The 17,136-nt window shown below is 30.5% G+C and overlaps 2 protein-coding genes across 3 annotated transcripts; both read right to left on the bottom strand.

The window, feature by feature from the left end:
• Window positions 1–179: 179 nt before the first annotated feature.
• Window positions 180–6,418, bottom strand: LOC136999431 (odorant receptor 22b-like). 2 transcript variants are annotated; one of them, XM_067353511.1, is made up of 10 exons: window positions 6,022–6,418; window positions 2,236–2,355; window positions 2,050–2,167; window positions 1,550–1,811; window positions 1,387–1,406; window positions 1,245–1,317; window positions 1,027–1,117; window positions 818–954; window positions 439–571; window positions 180–364 (listed from the first exon to the last, which is right to left on the bottom strand). In XM_067353511.1, the coding sequence occupies exons 1-10, from the start codon at window positions 6,163–6,165 to the stop codon at window positions 314–316; spliced, it is 1,149 nt and encodes a 382-aa protein (XP_067209612.1). In that variant the 5' UTR covers window positions 6,166–6,418; the 3' UTR covers window positions 180–313. The 2 variants fall into 2 exon arrangements, with proteins under 2 accessions (XP_067209612.1, XP_067209611.1); XM_067353510.1 differs by having other exon boundaries at window positions 1,245–1,406; window positions 6,022–6,180.
• A 3,134-nt stretch (window positions 6,419–9,552) lies between these two features.
• Window positions 9,553–16,824, bottom strand: LOC105677736 (uncharacterized). Its single transcript, XM_067352891.1, has 19 exons — window positions 16,511–16,824; window positions 16,080–16,199; window positions 15,870–15,987; window positions 15,470–15,731; window positions 15,045–15,212; window positions 14,805–14,895; window positions 14,566–14,702; window positions 13,888–14,047; window positions 13,766–13,777; window positions 13,005–13,071; window positions 12,672–12,817; window positions 12,368–12,487; window positions 12,182–12,299; window positions 11,678–11,939; window positions 11,041–11,211; window positions 10,823–10,913; window positions 10,614–10,750; window positions 10,245–10,377; window positions 9,553–10,170 (listed from the first exon to the last, which is right to left on the bottom strand). The coding sequence occupies exons 1-19, from the start codon at window positions 16,652–16,654 to the stop codon at window positions 10,120–10,122; spliced, it is 2,508 nt and encodes an 835-aa protein (XP_067208992.1). The 5' UTR covers window positions 16,655–16,824; the 3' UTR covers window positions 9,553–10,119.
• Window positions 16,825–17,136: the final 312 nt, after the last annotated feature.

The following is a 17,136-nucleotide window of genomic DNA, read 5'->3' as shown; positions in this document are numbered from 1 at the left end:
AAAAATATTTTGTCAATTTATCGTTTATATGTATATTTTATTGATAAGACTATCAACTAGTATTATACCATCATATAAGACAATGTAGCAGCATCATCAGTCATAGATTATAAAATATATATATTCTTTTACATTCTATCATTTTTTTCGCGAGACATAAAAAATAAGATACACATATATTCTAAATATTAAGTACATCGTTTTATTACAACAATTACAAACATACTTTATAACAGTAATGAAAGTTAAACATTCTATTAAATAACACTGATTCTATAAAAGTATGTAACACACTACCGCATCTATTGCATCTTTATCGCATAGATAAAAGAGCAGTGAAATACGACATAGCAGTTTGCATTACCTTAAAGTATCAAAAAATAAATGCATTATAATGCTATATAAGATAAATTATAAAATTTTATAAACCAGACATACCGAACTGCACAAAGCCATAGATATAACGACAAATTTCCCTGCCAAAAGGGAGCACGGAACAAGACTTTTGTGAAGAAGTATTCCTAATAATCTTTTGCTTTTTGCAGAAAACGTATACCATTGTGAACAGTATCTAAAGAAAACAAAATTCTATGAAATTGCAATATTGTGCAACCAGTTTCTATTTATTTGCAGCATAGTAAAGATAAAAATTTAGATAAAATAGCAATGAAAATATCACTGCTGAAATCAGTATAATAATACTTATTAAACAACACTAATCCTTTATTCACAAATGACACACGTATGTATGTTTATCAAAAGTACAATATTTGGATCATTTAAAATCAAAAGTAAGCAATGTAACTCTAATCCTTACGCTTTGTCAAACACCTCTGCGCTTCGATCCATCAGTAATTGTCCGGGAAAACACATACATATGAGATGACTAATCACACCTAAGGATAAACAAGCGAATCTCACTACTTCTTCTGTATTTCCTAGTTTGTTGAGAACCTACAATATTTTTGTCATAATAATAGAAAATACATTTCAATCAGTTGAGGCATATTCTGTGTCTTTTCTTACTTGTAATCCAATTACACTCAAGCCCATTATATTCAAGAACAGAAGTAAAAACGTCACGTATGTGAATGTAGAGTTCAATAGGCGAACGTATCTAAAGGAATCAGATAAAATAATTTAATATAAAAAAATCGAAAAAATAAGTTGTTACATTTATTCAATAAACGTTTACAAAATTAATATCACTTATTATAAGAAATAAAATTTTATGCAATACGTACTCTAATGCAAGTTGATGTTTCTTCAAGCAAGCCATCAATTCATGATAATTATTGTCAGCAGAATGATGTTTCTCTATAAAAAGATGATAATGCACCTTTGTATGTGTTTTTTCGTCATTGTAAATTTCAGCATCAATTTTACCAATATTTTCAAGACGATGGCTTAGAAATAAAATGTTCCAAATTAGTACTTTACACCAAGTATATTAGTTAAAAAATAAATTTACAAATTTTAAAAGTAAATTTACAAATTTTTAAAAACTCTATGGACAGTATTTCAATTTTGTGTTTAATATATTTCTCACCTGATAGCCGTAAACAGACTGCAAGTATGCAATACGCATACAATATACATAGTATCAATGATCATTATTATACTCATGTTTATTATAATCGCCACAAAGGCGTATAATAAAATGGGATAATAATATTTTTCTTTATCCACTTTATATTCACCTTGATATAAATATTTTAGTGGCCGCGACTCATTAAGCGGTACTACGATATCTAAGACTCTTGGTATTAATGGAATTAGCAGATATAGAAAAAATATTATGTAAAAAAATGCTAAGAAAAGAAGATATTCATTACATTAATATTAACGTTATATGGAATAAAAACAGTAATTTTTTATTAGGATAAATGTAATAATCTCGAAAATTAGAATATATAAAAAAAATTGGGATTTAAAAGTTTATTTAGTTATGTTAAAAAATTTGAAATATTATCAAGCAATATATAAAATTTCTGTATTTTTTTATATTATTGCGTATTATTTGTTTAAAAACTAATTATATGCATATACCTGCATAATATTTTGTCACTCTTCGGCCGATTGCAGCATAATGTCTTAAAATATGACGTTCGGATTTACTATTGAAATGCACCCAATGATCATTCATGAATTGCAGTAAAAGTCGAAACTAATCGACAAAAAAGTTTAGGATAAATACTCACAGTCAGAATTAGCGATATCGATTTAAAAACTTACCTTCTCATTGTTCACAATAATATTAATTAATTTTGCATTAGAAACAAGAATAGAGCAAGTATTAATCATGCTTTCGACCGCTATATCCATATCGCCCCAATTTTCTTGCAATAAAAACACCTATGAATTAATGGCAGTGTTATGCTCATGAAATGCTGGCAGTGAAATGCTCATGAAAAATTGAACATTGAATATTGAAGAAAATTTCAATATTAAAAATAAATATGTAAATATATTTTTTTATTAAAAAGGACGTATCCAACATTATTTTTTAAGTGATCATTTACTGATGGCTTTATATATTATTATCCATTATTTGCTTAATTAGCATGATTCATCATCTCAGTTACGATAGCAGAATATTGCACTGCTAGAAGACACGGTAGCAATATTTTCAATGTTTTATGTTGATATGGCCAAACTCCGATTTGCGACAAGAAAAATTTATTGGCAGCATAATATTCTTCCATGTTCGCGTGCATGTCTGACATAATTTTTATGCGACTACGCGGTTGCCGAACAGTTTTCCTTTATTAAATATTTTTACAGTAGAAAAGCAACACACAGAAAACAAGAGTAATGTAAATGATAATATCGGATTGTCAAACGTCATTTGACGAACTGTGAAACTTAGTTATTCAATTGATTGAACCCTCTTGTTGTTGTGCTTGTTGTGTCAGTTTGTTACATCGCATGAGAACGTTGTAATATACACCAAAATTGTTAAAAGTTTTAACGTTAAATTAATTAATATTATTGTGAATGACAAGGTGAGTTTTTAAATCGATATCGCTAGTACTGATTGTATTTATCTTAATTTTTTTGTTGATTAGTTTCGACTTTCATTGCAATTAATGAATGATTATTGGTGCTTTTGATAGGAAATCCAAACATTATTCTAAGATATTATGCTGTGTGAAATCGGCGGAAGAGTGACAAAATATTATGTAGGTATATGCATCATTAGTTTAAAAAAAAAATAGTACGCAATAATGCAAAAAAATGCAAAAATTTTATATGTTGCTCAATAATATTTTAAATTTTAAAAGAATTAAAATTATAAATCCTCTGTAATACACGCAAAAAATCTACTTGGTGCAGCCAATGCAACAGAAGTACATATAATAATGATATAAGTTAATTTTCAAATTGTAGATAATAATATTGTAGATAATTTCTATATAAAGAACACATTTGTATAACAAATTTTATCAATATCGTCATTATTATTGCATTTTTCAATATTGAACAAGATTTTAAGGTTACTTCGTTTCTCCAATACATTAGAATAATGTTTTTGTAAATTGTATGCTCTTTCTCTTTTTTTTTTCTATTCATTAAATCGAAAATTTCTTTGTTAAAATAAAATATATTCTTTTATATTCCACCATTTTTTTCGCATAAAAAATAAGATACGTGCTTATATTCTAAATATGCTTATATTCTAAATATTAAGTACATCGTTTTATTACAACAATTACAAACATACCTTATAAGAATAATGAAAGTTAAACATTCTATTAAATAACACTGATTTTGTAAAAATATATAACACGCTAGCACATTGCATTTTTATCGCATAGATAAAAAAGTAGTGAAATACGACGTAGCAGTTTGCATTACCTTAAAGTATCAAATAATAAATGCATTATAAAGCCATATAAGATAAATTGTAAAATTTTTTAAACCAGACATACCGAACTGCACAAGGTCATAGATATAACGACAAATTTTCCTGCCGAAAGAGTGCACGGAACAAGAAGAATACTTCTTTTGTAAAGAAGTATTCTTAATAAACTTTTGCTTTTTACAGAAAACGTATACCATTGCGAACAATATCTGAAGTAAACAAAATTATATGAAATTGCAATATCACGCAACCTGTTTTTATTTATTTGCAGCATTGTAATGATTAGAATTTTAGTAAAATAACAATGAACATATTACTTTAATAATACTTATTAAACAGCATTAGTCCTTTATTCACGAACGCCACATGTACATATGTATGTTTATCAAAAATTGAAATATTTGAGTCGTTTAAAATCAAAGATAGGCAATGTAATTCTAATTCTTACGCTGTGTCAAACACCTCTGAGCTTCGATTTATCAGCAATTGTCCGGGAAAACACATACATATGAGATGACCAATAACACCAAAGGCTATAAAAGTGAATCTCACTATTTCTTCTGTACGTCCTAATTTATTAATAAGCTGCAATATTTACGTTTTAATAATAGAAGATACATTTTCATCATTTGAGGCATATTCTGTATTCTTTCTTACTTGTAATCCAATTACACTCATAATTAGCACTTATATTCAATAACAAAAGCAAAAATGTCGCGTATGTGAATGTCGAGTTTAGCATGTGAACGTGTCTAAAGAGATCAGATGAATTAATTTATTACAAAAAAATTGAAATAAATTGTTACATTTATTCAATAAACCTTTACAAAATTAATATCATGTATTATCGGCAATGAAATTTCGCGTAATACGTACTTTAATGCAAGTTGATGTTTTTTCAAGCAAGCCATCAATTCATAATAATCATCGTCAATAGAATCATGTTTTTCTATTAATAGATGATAATGCATTTCTCTATGCGTTTTCTCGTTATTGTAAGTTTCAGTATTAGTTTTACCAACAATATTTTCAAGACGATGGCTTAGAAATGAAATGTTGTAAATTAGCACTTTACACCAAGTTTATTCGTTAAAGAGTAAATTTCAAAAACTCTATAGATAGTATTTCGATATTGTGTTTAATATTCTCACCTAATAGCAGTTAATATACTGCAAGTACTGCAGTTAATATACTGCAATACGCATACAATATACATAGTATCAATGATCAATATTATACTCATGTTAATCACACACATCACAAGGGCGTGTAATAAAATGGGATAATAATATTTTTCTTTATCCAATTTATATTCAGCTTGAAGTACATTTTTTAGTGGCCGCGACTCATTAAGCGGTATTACGATATCTAAGATTCTTGGTACTAATGGAATTAGCACATATAGCATTAATATTGTGTAACAAAATGCTAAGAAAAGAAGATATGCATTAAATTAATATTAACATTATACTGAATAAAAACAGTATTTTTTATCAGGGATGAATGTAATGATCTCGCAAATTAGAATATATGTATAAAAAAATTGGATTTAAAATTTTATACAGTTACGTTAAAAATTTTGAAATATTATCAAGCAATATATAAAATTTCTGTAATTTTTTGTATTATTGCGTACTATTTTTTTAAAAACTGATAATGCATATACCTGCGTAATATTTTGTCACAGTTCGACTGATTTCAGCGTAATGTCTCAATATAATGTTCGGATTTACTATGAAAGAGCACCCAATGATCATTTATGAATTGCAATAAAAGTCGAAACTAATCAACAAAAAATTTAAGATAAATACTCACAGTTTTAGCGATATCGATTTGAAAACTCACCTTGTCATTATTCACAATAATATTAATCGATTTTGCATTAGAACCCACAATAAAGCAAATATTAATTATACTTTTGATTGTTGTATCTATATCGCCCCAATTTTCTTGCAATAAAAACACCTTTGAATTAACGACAGTGTTTATGAAAAATTAAACATTAAATATTAAAGAAAATTCAAATATTAAAAATAAATATGTAAAAATATATTTTTATAAAAAAAGACGTATCTAGCATTATTTTTTAAGTATTCATTCATTGATGTCTCTGTATATTGTTATCTATTATTTGCTTAATTAACATGATTCATTACCTCAGTTAGGATACCAAAATATTGTAATGCTGATAGAAAGCACGGTAGCAGTATTTTCAATGCTTTATGTTGATATGGCCAAACCCCAATTCGCGACAAGAAAAATTTATTGAGAGCATAATATTCTTTCACGTGTTCGTTCATACTTCTTAATTCTTATGCGACTACGCAGTTGCCGAACAGTTCCCCTCTATTAAATATCTGGTTACAGTAGAAAAGCAACACACGGAAAACAAGAGTAATATGATTGATAGTTCAGGATTGTCAATCGTCGTTTGACAAACTGTGAAACATATTATTTTGATCGTTTGACGAGCTGTGAAAGGTAGCTATTCGATCGATGACAAACCCTCTTGTTGTCGTACTGTGACAGCTTGTTATAGTCGCATGAAGACATGTAGTAACGTGCACCGAAATCATAAACCCTCTGTAATTCGCAAGATCTACTTCGTGGAGCCAGTGCAACGTACTCAATAATATAGATAAAAGTTAATTTTCAAATTGTAGATAATACATTTGTATAAAGAACACATTTGTATAACAAATTTCATCAATATTGTCAATATTGTTGTATTTTTTAATATTGCACAATTTTTAGGTTATTTTGTTTTTCCAATACAGAATAATTTTTTTGTAAATTTTGTGCTTTTTCTTTTTTTCTCTTTTCTATTCAAAAAATCGATAATTGCAAAATGTTAAAATAAAATATATTTTTTATATTCTACTATTTGTTTCGTAAGACGTAAAAAATAAGATACATATGCTTATATTATAAATATTACATACATCGTTTTATTACAACGATTACAAACATACTTTGCAAGAATAATGTAAGTTAAACATTCCATTATACACTCACCCGAAAAAAAAGCGGTACACTGAAAATGTGGGAAAAATTCATCAAATTTCAACTGACGATAACTTCGTAAATAATAAAGATAGAAAGTTCTATAAAATATGAAAATGAAGCTAAAAATCTCTACTTTAAGAATCAATTTATTTCAATGTTGCAAAATAAATTTATTGAAAATGGCGGATGACAAAGCGCGAGCATGCAAAATTGAAAAATAATGGTTCGAGTTTGCGACGGTGCACGGTATAAACAAAAAATTGTAGCTTATTGGGATCAAAAGCGTACGAAAGTACAGAGTCTCCTCTTTAAAATGCTTTTTTATGCATCTCGATACGATGATTTTTCGCCGAGAGATTCGCATTTGAAGAAAAAGGCAGATTCTTACTTCAAATGCGAATCTCTCAGCGAAAAATCATCGTATCGAGATGCATAAAAAAGCATTTTAAAGAGAAGACTCTGTACTTTCGTACGCTTTTGATCCCAATAAGCTACAATTTTTTGTTTATACCGTGCACCGTCGCAAACTCGAACCATTATTTTTCAATCAATTGTTTTGCATCCGAAGGAGATGTCTGCAGATCTTTTGTGATTTCTCCGCCCTGACTTTTTGTTTATGCAAGACAATGCTCGACCGCACGTTGCGAGAAAAGTGCTTGATTTCTGCGATGAAGTTGGCATAAATCGACTCGAATGGCCAGCAATGAGTCCAGATTTAAATCCCATTGAACACCTATGGGACAATATTAACAGAAAAGTACGAAATCATATACCTGCTCCTCAGTCATTGCCAGAACTTCGAAGAGTTCTTGAAATAGAGTGGAATGACATTACGCAGACTGAAATTAGAACACTAATAAGAAGTATGCCTCGTCGCATGAATGAGGTAATACGCGCACGAGGAGGTCATACCCATTATTAATATACGCGCGCGCACACACAATTGTACACGCACCACCGGGAGGGTTTGGAGTCGTAAAATATCGTGGATCTAACGAGCCATGAGGTCCTTATCCCAGTGGTGCACGCGCACACACACGCATGCACGCGCACGCACGCACGCACGCACGCGCACGCACACACACATACACACACACGGACGCACAGACACACGCACGCACACACACACACACACACACACACACATACACACGTGCCAACATGTGCACACGGGATCAGATTTCTGCCACGTCCACGCCGTTGATCCTGGGTAACGCCAAGAGCAGAATTGACACTTATAACCGTAAGGAGAGTTTGGAGTTTTAAAATACCGCGGAGCTGATAACCACAGAATTCTTATTCTTGCAATTCGGTCTGGTTCAAAATTGAATATCTCGGCACGTAATACAGCTAGCAGGATTTTTTAAAAACTATTTTAAAAGTTTGGATGTCTAGTGTTCGAAAATTCATAACGCAATAATGTGTGATAACTTTCTCCAAAATGGCGGATGACAAAGCAAAAGCATGCGAAATTGAAAAATAATGGTTCGAGTTTGCGACGGTGCACGGTATAAACAAAAAATTGTAGCTTATTGGGATCAAAAGCGTACGAAAGTACAGAGTCTCCTCTTTAAAATGCTTTTTTATGCATCTCGATACGATGATTTTTCGCTGAGAGATTCGCATTTGAAGTAAGAATCTGCCTTTTTCTTCAAATGCGAATCTCTCGGCGAAAAATCATCGTATCGAGATGCATAAAAAAGCATTTTAAAGAGGAGACTCTGTACTTTCGTACGCTTTTGATCCCAATAAGCTACAATTTTTTGTTTATACCGTGCACCGTCGCAAACTCGAACCATTATTTTTCAATTTTGCATGCTCGCGCTTTGTCATCCGCCATTTTCAATAAATTTATTTTGCAACATTGAAATAAATTGATTCTTAAAGTAGAGATTTTTAGCTTCATTTCCATATTTTATAGAACTTTCTATCTTTATTATTTACGAAGTTATCGTCAGTTGAAATTTGATGAATTTTTCCCACATTTTCAGTGTACCGCTTTTTTTTCGGGTGAGTGTATAACACTGATTCTACATATAAAAGTATGAAACACGCTACATTGCATCTTTATCGCATAGATCAGTGCTCGGAATTAGTCTGAACATTTCAGCCGATTTCCGTGATATACGCCTCCTTTCCTCTCCTTACCGCGCGCGCCGCAGCCGCTAGGGCGAGCGCCGCCGAGCGTTAGGAGCGGCACTATCCGATTATGAGTGGGTTCTTCTCCCTATTTATTAAAATTTAAAAAAATTTATTGAAATTTATTAAAAATAAATTTTTTATTTTTAAATTTATTTTTAATAAATAAATTTTAATAAATTTTTTTAAATTTTAATAAATAGGGAGAAGAACCCACTCATAATCGGATAGTGCCGCTCCTAACGCTCGGCGGCGCTGGCCCTAGCGGCTGCGGCGCGCGCGGTAAGGAGAGGAGAGGAGGCGTATACCACGGAAATCGGCTGAAATGTTCAGACTAATTCCGAGCACTGGCATAGATAAAAGAGCAGTAAAATACGACATGGCTGTCTGTGTCACCTTAAAATTGAACGATAATCTTTACGTTGTGTACGATATTTCGCACAGATCACTTAAACACATAACGAGCTGCACATAATTAGCGACATAACGAACATTTTATTTGCGAAAGATATATATTTGATCGATCAATTTGAAACGTCGCTCTTATAGTATAGTCTTTTTTAATAGTCTCTTGGTTTCCCAAACAGAAATAACGCAGAAATTATAAATTGCTTGCAAGTAAAACGAAAGTAATATTTCCTCAACGTGAAAAGTTAAGTACATCTTTTAAGTGTCACCAGTAATAAAATGTGTCAAAATTACAAACTGTAAACGAAAATCGTGTTTTATATTAGAACTATAAAACTTGATTGTATGAATATATAAGAATATAATAAAAATATATATATAATATATATTAAAATATAAAGAAAAGTAAAATTCTATAACAATAAAAAATATATTAAATATATTATATTATATTGTATTACATTTTATTATAACAATTACAAATATTTTTTTAAATACGATGAAAACCAAGGACTTAATTAATAAGAGATGATGAAAAACAATTAGCTATTCATCGTATTTAACCAGCCTCCGTCTGGTAATAAATCCACATGAAATTGTTATCTTACCAATTGTTGATTAAATAATATTAATTATATATATTCTGCTGGCATAAATGGTGATGATTCTGCGAAAGTACATCGCAGATTACTGTTATGTTCTTATTTCACGGACAAAAAGGTAGTAAAATACGACATAGCGGTCTGCATTACCTTGAAGTATCAAATAATAAATGTATTATAACGCTGTATAAGATAAATTATAATATTTTTTAAACCAGACATACCGAACTGCACAAAGTCATTGACATAACGAACAATTTTCCTGCTGAAAGTGTGCATGGAACAAGACTTTTGTAAAGAAGTATACTTAATAATTTTTTGCTTTTTCCAGAAAATGTATACCATTGCGAACTGCATCTAAAAAGAGACAAAATGATATGAAATTGCAATATTACGCAATCTATTCACATTTATTTGCAGCATAATAATGATAAAAATTTTAGTAAAATAACAATGAAAATATCACTTTAATAATACTTATTAAACAACACTAGTCCTTTGTTCACGAACGCCACATGTATGTATATTTATCAAAAATTGAAATATTTGAATCGTTTAAAATGAAAGATAGGCAATGTAACTCTAATCCTTACGCTTTGTCAAACACCTCTGCGCTTCGGTCCATCAGCAATTGTCCGGGAAAACACAAACATATGAGATGGGTAGTTGCGGCGATAGTTATACAACTATACCTCACTATTTCTCCCGTATGCCCTACTTTGTTGATGAGCTGCAATATTTACGTCTTAATAATAGAAAATATATTTTAATCAGTTAAAACATATTCTATATCCTTTCTTACTTGTAATCCAATTACGCTCATAATCAATATATTCAAGAATAGAAGAAAAAACGTCACGTATGTGAATGTAGAGTCCAGTATGTGAACGTGCCTAAAGAGATCAGATAAAATAATTTATCACAAGAAAATTGAAAAAATAAGTTATTACATTTATTAAATTAATGTTTACAAAATTAATATCACTTATTATCGACGATAAAATTTCGCGTAATACGTACTCTAATGCAAGTTGATGTTTTTTCAAGCAAGCCATCAATTCATGATAATCATCGTTAGATGATCCAGAATCATGTTTCTCTATTAATAGATGATAATGCATCCCTGTATGCGTTTCCTCGTTATTGTAAATTTCAGCATCAGTTTTACAAATAATATTTTCGAGACGGTGGCTTAGAAATAAAATGTTGTAAATTAGCACCAAGTTTATTCGTTAAAAAATAAACAAAGAGTGAGGCTCCGAAAATCCTTTTTTTGCACAAAAAAATTATGACTTGGGAGATGCAGCATTCGAAAAGTTTTCTAAAGTGGACCAAAATTCATGTTAGGTTGCTTAAAAATCGGTTGCCGGGCATGTTTCTTTTTCGCCATCTCTCTTCTTGTGATGGACACTTCTTCGTGCTTCCCGATAATATAGGGATAGCTCTGAAACGATGCGTCTTAGCATGATAGTTTTTTGGCAAAAGTTAATCTACTTTTGAAGACTTTCCAAATGGTGCGCCCAAGTCATAATTCATTGTGCAAAAAGGGGATTTTTTTGAATGGGCTCGTGGCCTCACTCTTTTTCTAGAAAAACATAATAAATTGAGAAAGATCTGTAGGAGGTAGTATTTTAATTTTGTGCTTAATATTTCTCACCTGATAGCCGTAAACAGACTGCAAGCATGTAATACGCATACAATATATATACTATCAATGGTCAGTATTATACCAATGGTAGTCACACTCGATATAAAGGCGTGCAGTAAAATAGGATAATAGTATTTATCTTTATCCACTTTATATTCAGCTTCATATATATGTCTTAGTGGTCGCGACTCATTAAGCGGTATTACGATATCTAAGATTCTTGGTATTAACGGAATTAGCACATATAGCACTAATATTGTGTAACAATATGCTGAGAAAAAGAAGATATGTAATATTAACATTATATTGATTATAACATTATTTTTTTTATTAGGATTAATGTAATAATCTCGCAAATTATATTATGATAGAATATATGAAAAAATTGGATTTAAAATTTTTTATTCAATTACGTTGAAATACTTGAAATATTATCAAGCAATATATAAAATTTCTGTTTTTTTTTTATATTATTGCGTATTACTTTTTTGAAAACTAATTATATGTATATACCTGCATAATATTTTGTTATTTTTTGGCCGATTTTAGCATAATGTCTTAGAATGTAACGTTCGGATTTATTATTAAAAAGCACCCAATTATCATTCATGAATTGCAGTAAACGTCGAAACTAATCAACAAAAAAATTTAAGATGAATAATCACAATCAGTATTAGCAATATCGATTTAAAAACTCACCTTGTCATTATTCACAACAATATTCATTAATTTTACATGAGCACCAAGAATAGGGGTAATATTAATAATACTTTCGATCAATATATCTACATCGCCCCAATTTTCTTGTAATAAAAACACCTTTGAATTAATGTCGTTCATGAATAATTAAACATTGAATATTAAAGAAAATTCAAATATTAAAAGTAAGTATGTAAAAATATATTTTTATCTAAAAAAGATGTATTCAACATTATTTTTTAAGTGTTTACTGATGTCTCTATAAATTTTATCCATTACTTGCTTAATTAACATGATGCATCACCTCAGTTACAAAAACAGAATATTGTACTGCCGTCAGAAAACACGGTAGCAGTATTTTCAATACTTTATGTTGATATGGCCAAACACCCATTCGCAACAAGTAATATTTATTGACAGCATAATATTCTTCCACGTCTGCGTTCATGTCTCACGTAATTCTTATGCGACTACGCGGTTGCGAAAGTTTCTCTTTATTAAATATTTGGTTATATAGTAAAAAAGCAACACGGAAACACAGAGTAATATGATTGTAGTAATACCAGATTGTCAAGCGTCGTTTGCCGTTCTGTGAAAGGTAGCTATTCAATCGATCGGTGACAAACCCTCTTGTTACTGTACTGTGACAGCTTGTTATAGTCGCATGAGGACACATTGTAAGATACACCGAAATTATAAACGCTCTATGTAATGCACGCAAAAAGATCTACTTGGTAGTGTCAGTGCAACATTGTTAGATGCAACAGAAGTATAATAAAGATAAAAGTCAATTTTCAAATTGTAGATAATATATTTTATAACAAATTTTATCAATATTATTGTATTTTTCAATATTAAACAGGGTTTTTAGGTTACTTTGTTTTTCCAATGCAACGGAAATTAATAATTTTTTTGTGAATTTTATGCTTTTTCTCTTTTCTACCTAAAAAATCTAAAATTGCAAAATTTTTATGTTAAAATGAAATATCTTCTTCTATGTTGTCTTCCATGTCTATGTCTTCCATCTTTTATAAATGTTATAAGTTATACAGTATGTTAGAATTACAAACTGTAAGATCGTTTTTATGATAAAAGAAGTCAAATAATTTTATGCAAATATCACAAGTTTTATGATATATTCAATTTTTGTATTTTTAATTTTTACGCATTGTCGTTTTAACATTCGTATCACAATAGCTGGTTTGATTTTTGATAATTAAAAATATAGTATCTAAATTCTAATACAATATATTTTCATGAAATAGTTTGTATATTATTTTGAATATCTAACAAATTACTTAACAATATAAAAACTACAAAATATATTTCATTATAGAAGGTATTACAGGATCATAATTGTTATGTGAGAGAGGAAAATGTCATGAAGTAAGAGAGAGCCGTCTGTACCACCTGAAATGGAGAATGAATTAATAATTGTTCTTTTAGTGCAATGTTTATATGTAGTTTATGTTTATAGCACACATGTAGATATCGTATACTTTGTAATATGTAGCGCCTACCATACTGTAATTGGCCATTGACATCACGTATATTTTACCGGCAGTCAGCGTGCACGGCACGAGACTTCTATAAAGTAATATTCGCAATAGATTTTTGCTTTTCAGCGACAATATGTACCAATGCGATCTACAACTGAAAAATTTCCTCTTTGCCTGAGAACTATAAAATTTTTTTACACTACGTTGACTGTCATGTCGTATTTGTCGAAAAACTTATTAAATAATTATTATTAAATAATTTTTTAATATAAAAAAAGGCAACTAAGAATTAATAATGTATTTTCAGTCATAATATTTATTCTTATATATATTTCATTATTTCGCACACGGCAGTCGATATATTTTTAATATACATAGAATATTTTTTAATAACAGAGAATACTTTAAATTTGCAATTTTTCAAGATGCAAAGTTTGGCAAGATTAAGTTCAAGAGGATTTGTTACATATCGCGGAAAGTTGTGCTATCTGGCAGATATAGTGGCATTTAATAGATATTGTTAATGTCTTGTATATATATTTTATGTAAAGTACCTAAACATATCGAGTATTATATAGCATATAGCACATATATCTATTTTAATTAATGAATTATATCAACAGTTCACTAGATAGCACAAGGTTCTCAGCGATATTTTACTTAAATTTTATTTATTATTAATATTATTTGTTTCTTTACGCTTGATCAAACACGTTCATGCTGTGATCCATTAATCTTTGTCCCGGTAGAGTCATGCACATAAGATGAAAGAAAGCTCCTGCGCACAAGCAAACGTATCTTATTAACTCTTCGATTTTGTCGAGATTACTGATTATCTAGATAAATAAAAGTTCTATCAATCATACGTGCTAATTTTAACAAGTTTTTTAATAATATATTTAATATTTAATATTAATATTTTTATATGATATACTTGCTTGCATTCCTATGAGACTCAAGACAATCATATTACACGACAGCTGGATACCAGACGATAGCATGAACGAAGATTCTAACAAAAGTGTATACCTGACAATGAAAATAATTTGCAAATTTATGAGTATTTTATAAATTTGTTGCAAATCAATTTCTTAATTAAGGCAAAGTCTAAATAAAAGTCTAAATATCTTAGCTTTTCTTCATTACGTTATTAAAGCAGTTAAGAAAAAAATACAAACTGTATTGCGAGTTGATGTTTTCGCAAGCACATGATAAATTCGCGAAAAATTGCCTCCTCTTTGAAATAAATATCCTCGACCTTTACGTTTTCGCGTGTCCTTTCTTTACTTTTCGTAAGATAGTTGGTTTTGCTGTGTCCTTTCGAAGTTATGTGCTGTAATTGATACCTGAGACAAGCATTAATTTTCAATGGAGATCTAGATTTTTGTCCACGAATTGCATTACGATTACACAGACGAATCCACTCTTTAACAAATGGAGACACTGAATTTTTTAACACTTTTTTTTACATATGTAAGTCTGTTTGGATCACTCTACAACAAGATTACTTATAGAAATAGAATGATAAATGTAAAAGTTATAATTTTAATAATACAACGAGAAAAATCTACTGCTTACACCATAATAAACATTAAATAATTACCCAATGGCTGCAAATAAACTGCAACCGTGTTGCACGTACATTACATATGTAGTATCGACGCAGACCACAATCGACATGATTATCGCGACCGCTACGTAAGAATGAAACAAGATCGGATAATAATATTTTTCGTGATCGATACGATACTCAACCTCAAACAGAAACCTTCGTGGACGCGTCTCATTGAGAGGCATTATTACGTCCAGAATCTGCGACGATAGTGGTATTATCAGAAACAGTGTTGTCGACGTATAAACATAAGCTGCGAACAACGACTATTATTTAACGCCTAAATAACACAGCCGATATTAACAATCGACAATATGCTGTTTTGCGAGATAAATAAATTGTAGAATATTCCATTATGGTGGAGCGTAAGTCACACACAATGGCATCTTACTTGCGTAAAATATCACCACTTTTCTAGTGAATGTAGCGTAATCCTGTAAAATTTCGACGTCCGCGGAATTCGTGAACACTTCCCAATGGTATTTAATCAAGGAAAATAAATACCGCATCTAAAGAGAATTTAAGTAAAAAGACGAAGCTATGACATTTTTTTTAAATACGCCGACATGTGTATATTTAAAAAATTTTTATAAAATCGTACCTTCTTAATCCTGAAACTGAGGTTGAATAATTTCGTGAAGCAAGCGATCACAAACAATATCGAGACCATGCACTCGACTGCGATATCGATGTTACCCCAAGTGTCAAACATTCGTATCATCTGAGGAGGTGAGGCGTTATTATAGGGGCAATCCGAGTAATTATGACACTGCACATTGCTACATTTAACATTGAGAGATGTGTGTATATTCCAACATCAAATTTACTCCAATGTCGCATTTAATTTGCATTAAGTAACTCTACTTGTTGTACACACGATGTGCCAAATAAATCGTACCTGTCAAATGAAGTGCGGTTGATTTAGAAATGTCCTATACTTGCAAGGGATGCGGATCGAAATTTGCTTCAACGAAACGTACGTCGATCTCGCAACATGAACGAGCGATGGTTGAAAAGAGACTGTATAATTACCTCCGGTATAAGGTAGCTGATATCGATGAACACTATCACACACGGTATTAATATCCTCATGCTTCTACTCTGATAGGGCCAAGCGCCGATCTGCGACATGAAGGTCTTGTTAATGCTGTAGTAACGCAGTATGGCGGACTGCATGGCGAAGGTATCACTGTGGTAGGGGATTTGTGAATAAGCGACGAGGCTGTGTTATACAAATGTTGTGCAGGATGTGCCGTGACAGTAAGGGCTGATGCGGTCGATGTTACAATAACACGTTGTCAGTTTCCCTTATTTAGAATTGTCATTCGAATAATAGGAGCGTCTGTCATGATATCGATCTGTGCATGCAGATGGTTAGTACCTTTAACAATAATAATTCAAGATCTTTATCCGGATGTTAGAGTAGCAAACATTTCCATATTTTCATATTTTGCAAATAAAGCTGGGAAACGTATTCCAGAATCTATGAGATATAAAAAAAATGAGTTGACTATTCGACTATTCGCAGGTCGTATAATTCTATTAATTATATTACTATATATTTATTTATTTAATGTTTAAGACATTTTTAACATTTTTTTTATTTTCAACTTGAACCTATGTACGTATTTATCTGTTGCAGCAATTTTTATTTTATT

The sequence above is a fragment of the Linepithema humile genome, chromosome 4 (assembly GCF_040581485.1).
Source record: "Linepithema humile isolate Giens D197 chromosome 4, Lhum_UNIL_v1.0, whole genome shotgun sequence".
Classification (NCBI taxonomy): domain Eukaryota; kingdom Metazoa; phylum Arthropoda; class Insecta; order Hymenoptera; family Formicidae; genus Linepithema; species Linepithema humile.
This window is presented reverse-complemented; position numbering and strand designations above follow the sequence as displayed.

What these genes read in the sequence shown, in the direction of transcription:
- LOC136999431 (XM_067353510.1), bottom strand. Translation starts at nt 6,165, where the DNA reads ATGAACGAACACGTGAAAGAATATTATGCTCTCAATAAATTTTTCTTG. An exon ending in AGTGACAAAATATTATGCAG is followed by an intron (nt 1,812 to 2,049) that starts GTATATGCATAT and finishes TTCTTTTCTTAG; the next exon opens with CATTTTTTTACATAATATTT. An exon ending in CTATGGCTTTGTGCAGTTCG is followed by an intron (nt 365 to 438) that starts GTATGTCTGGTT and finishes TGATACTTTAAG; the next exon opens with GTAATGCAAACTGCTATGTC.
- LOC105677736 (XM_067352891.1), bottom strand. Translation starts at nt 16,654, where the DNA reads ATGCAGTCCGCCATACTGCGTTACTACAGCATTAACAAGACCTTCATG. An exon ending in TCAGCTACCTTATACCGGAG is followed by an intron (nt 16,200 to 16,510) that starts GTAATTATACAG and finishes TCACCTCCTCAG; the next exon opens with ATGATACGAATGTTTGACAC. An exon ending in AAACATCAACTCGCAATACA is followed by an intron (nt 14,896 to 15,044) that starts GTTTGTATTTTT and finishes TTTCATTGTCAG; the next exon opens with GTATACACTTTTGTTAGAAT.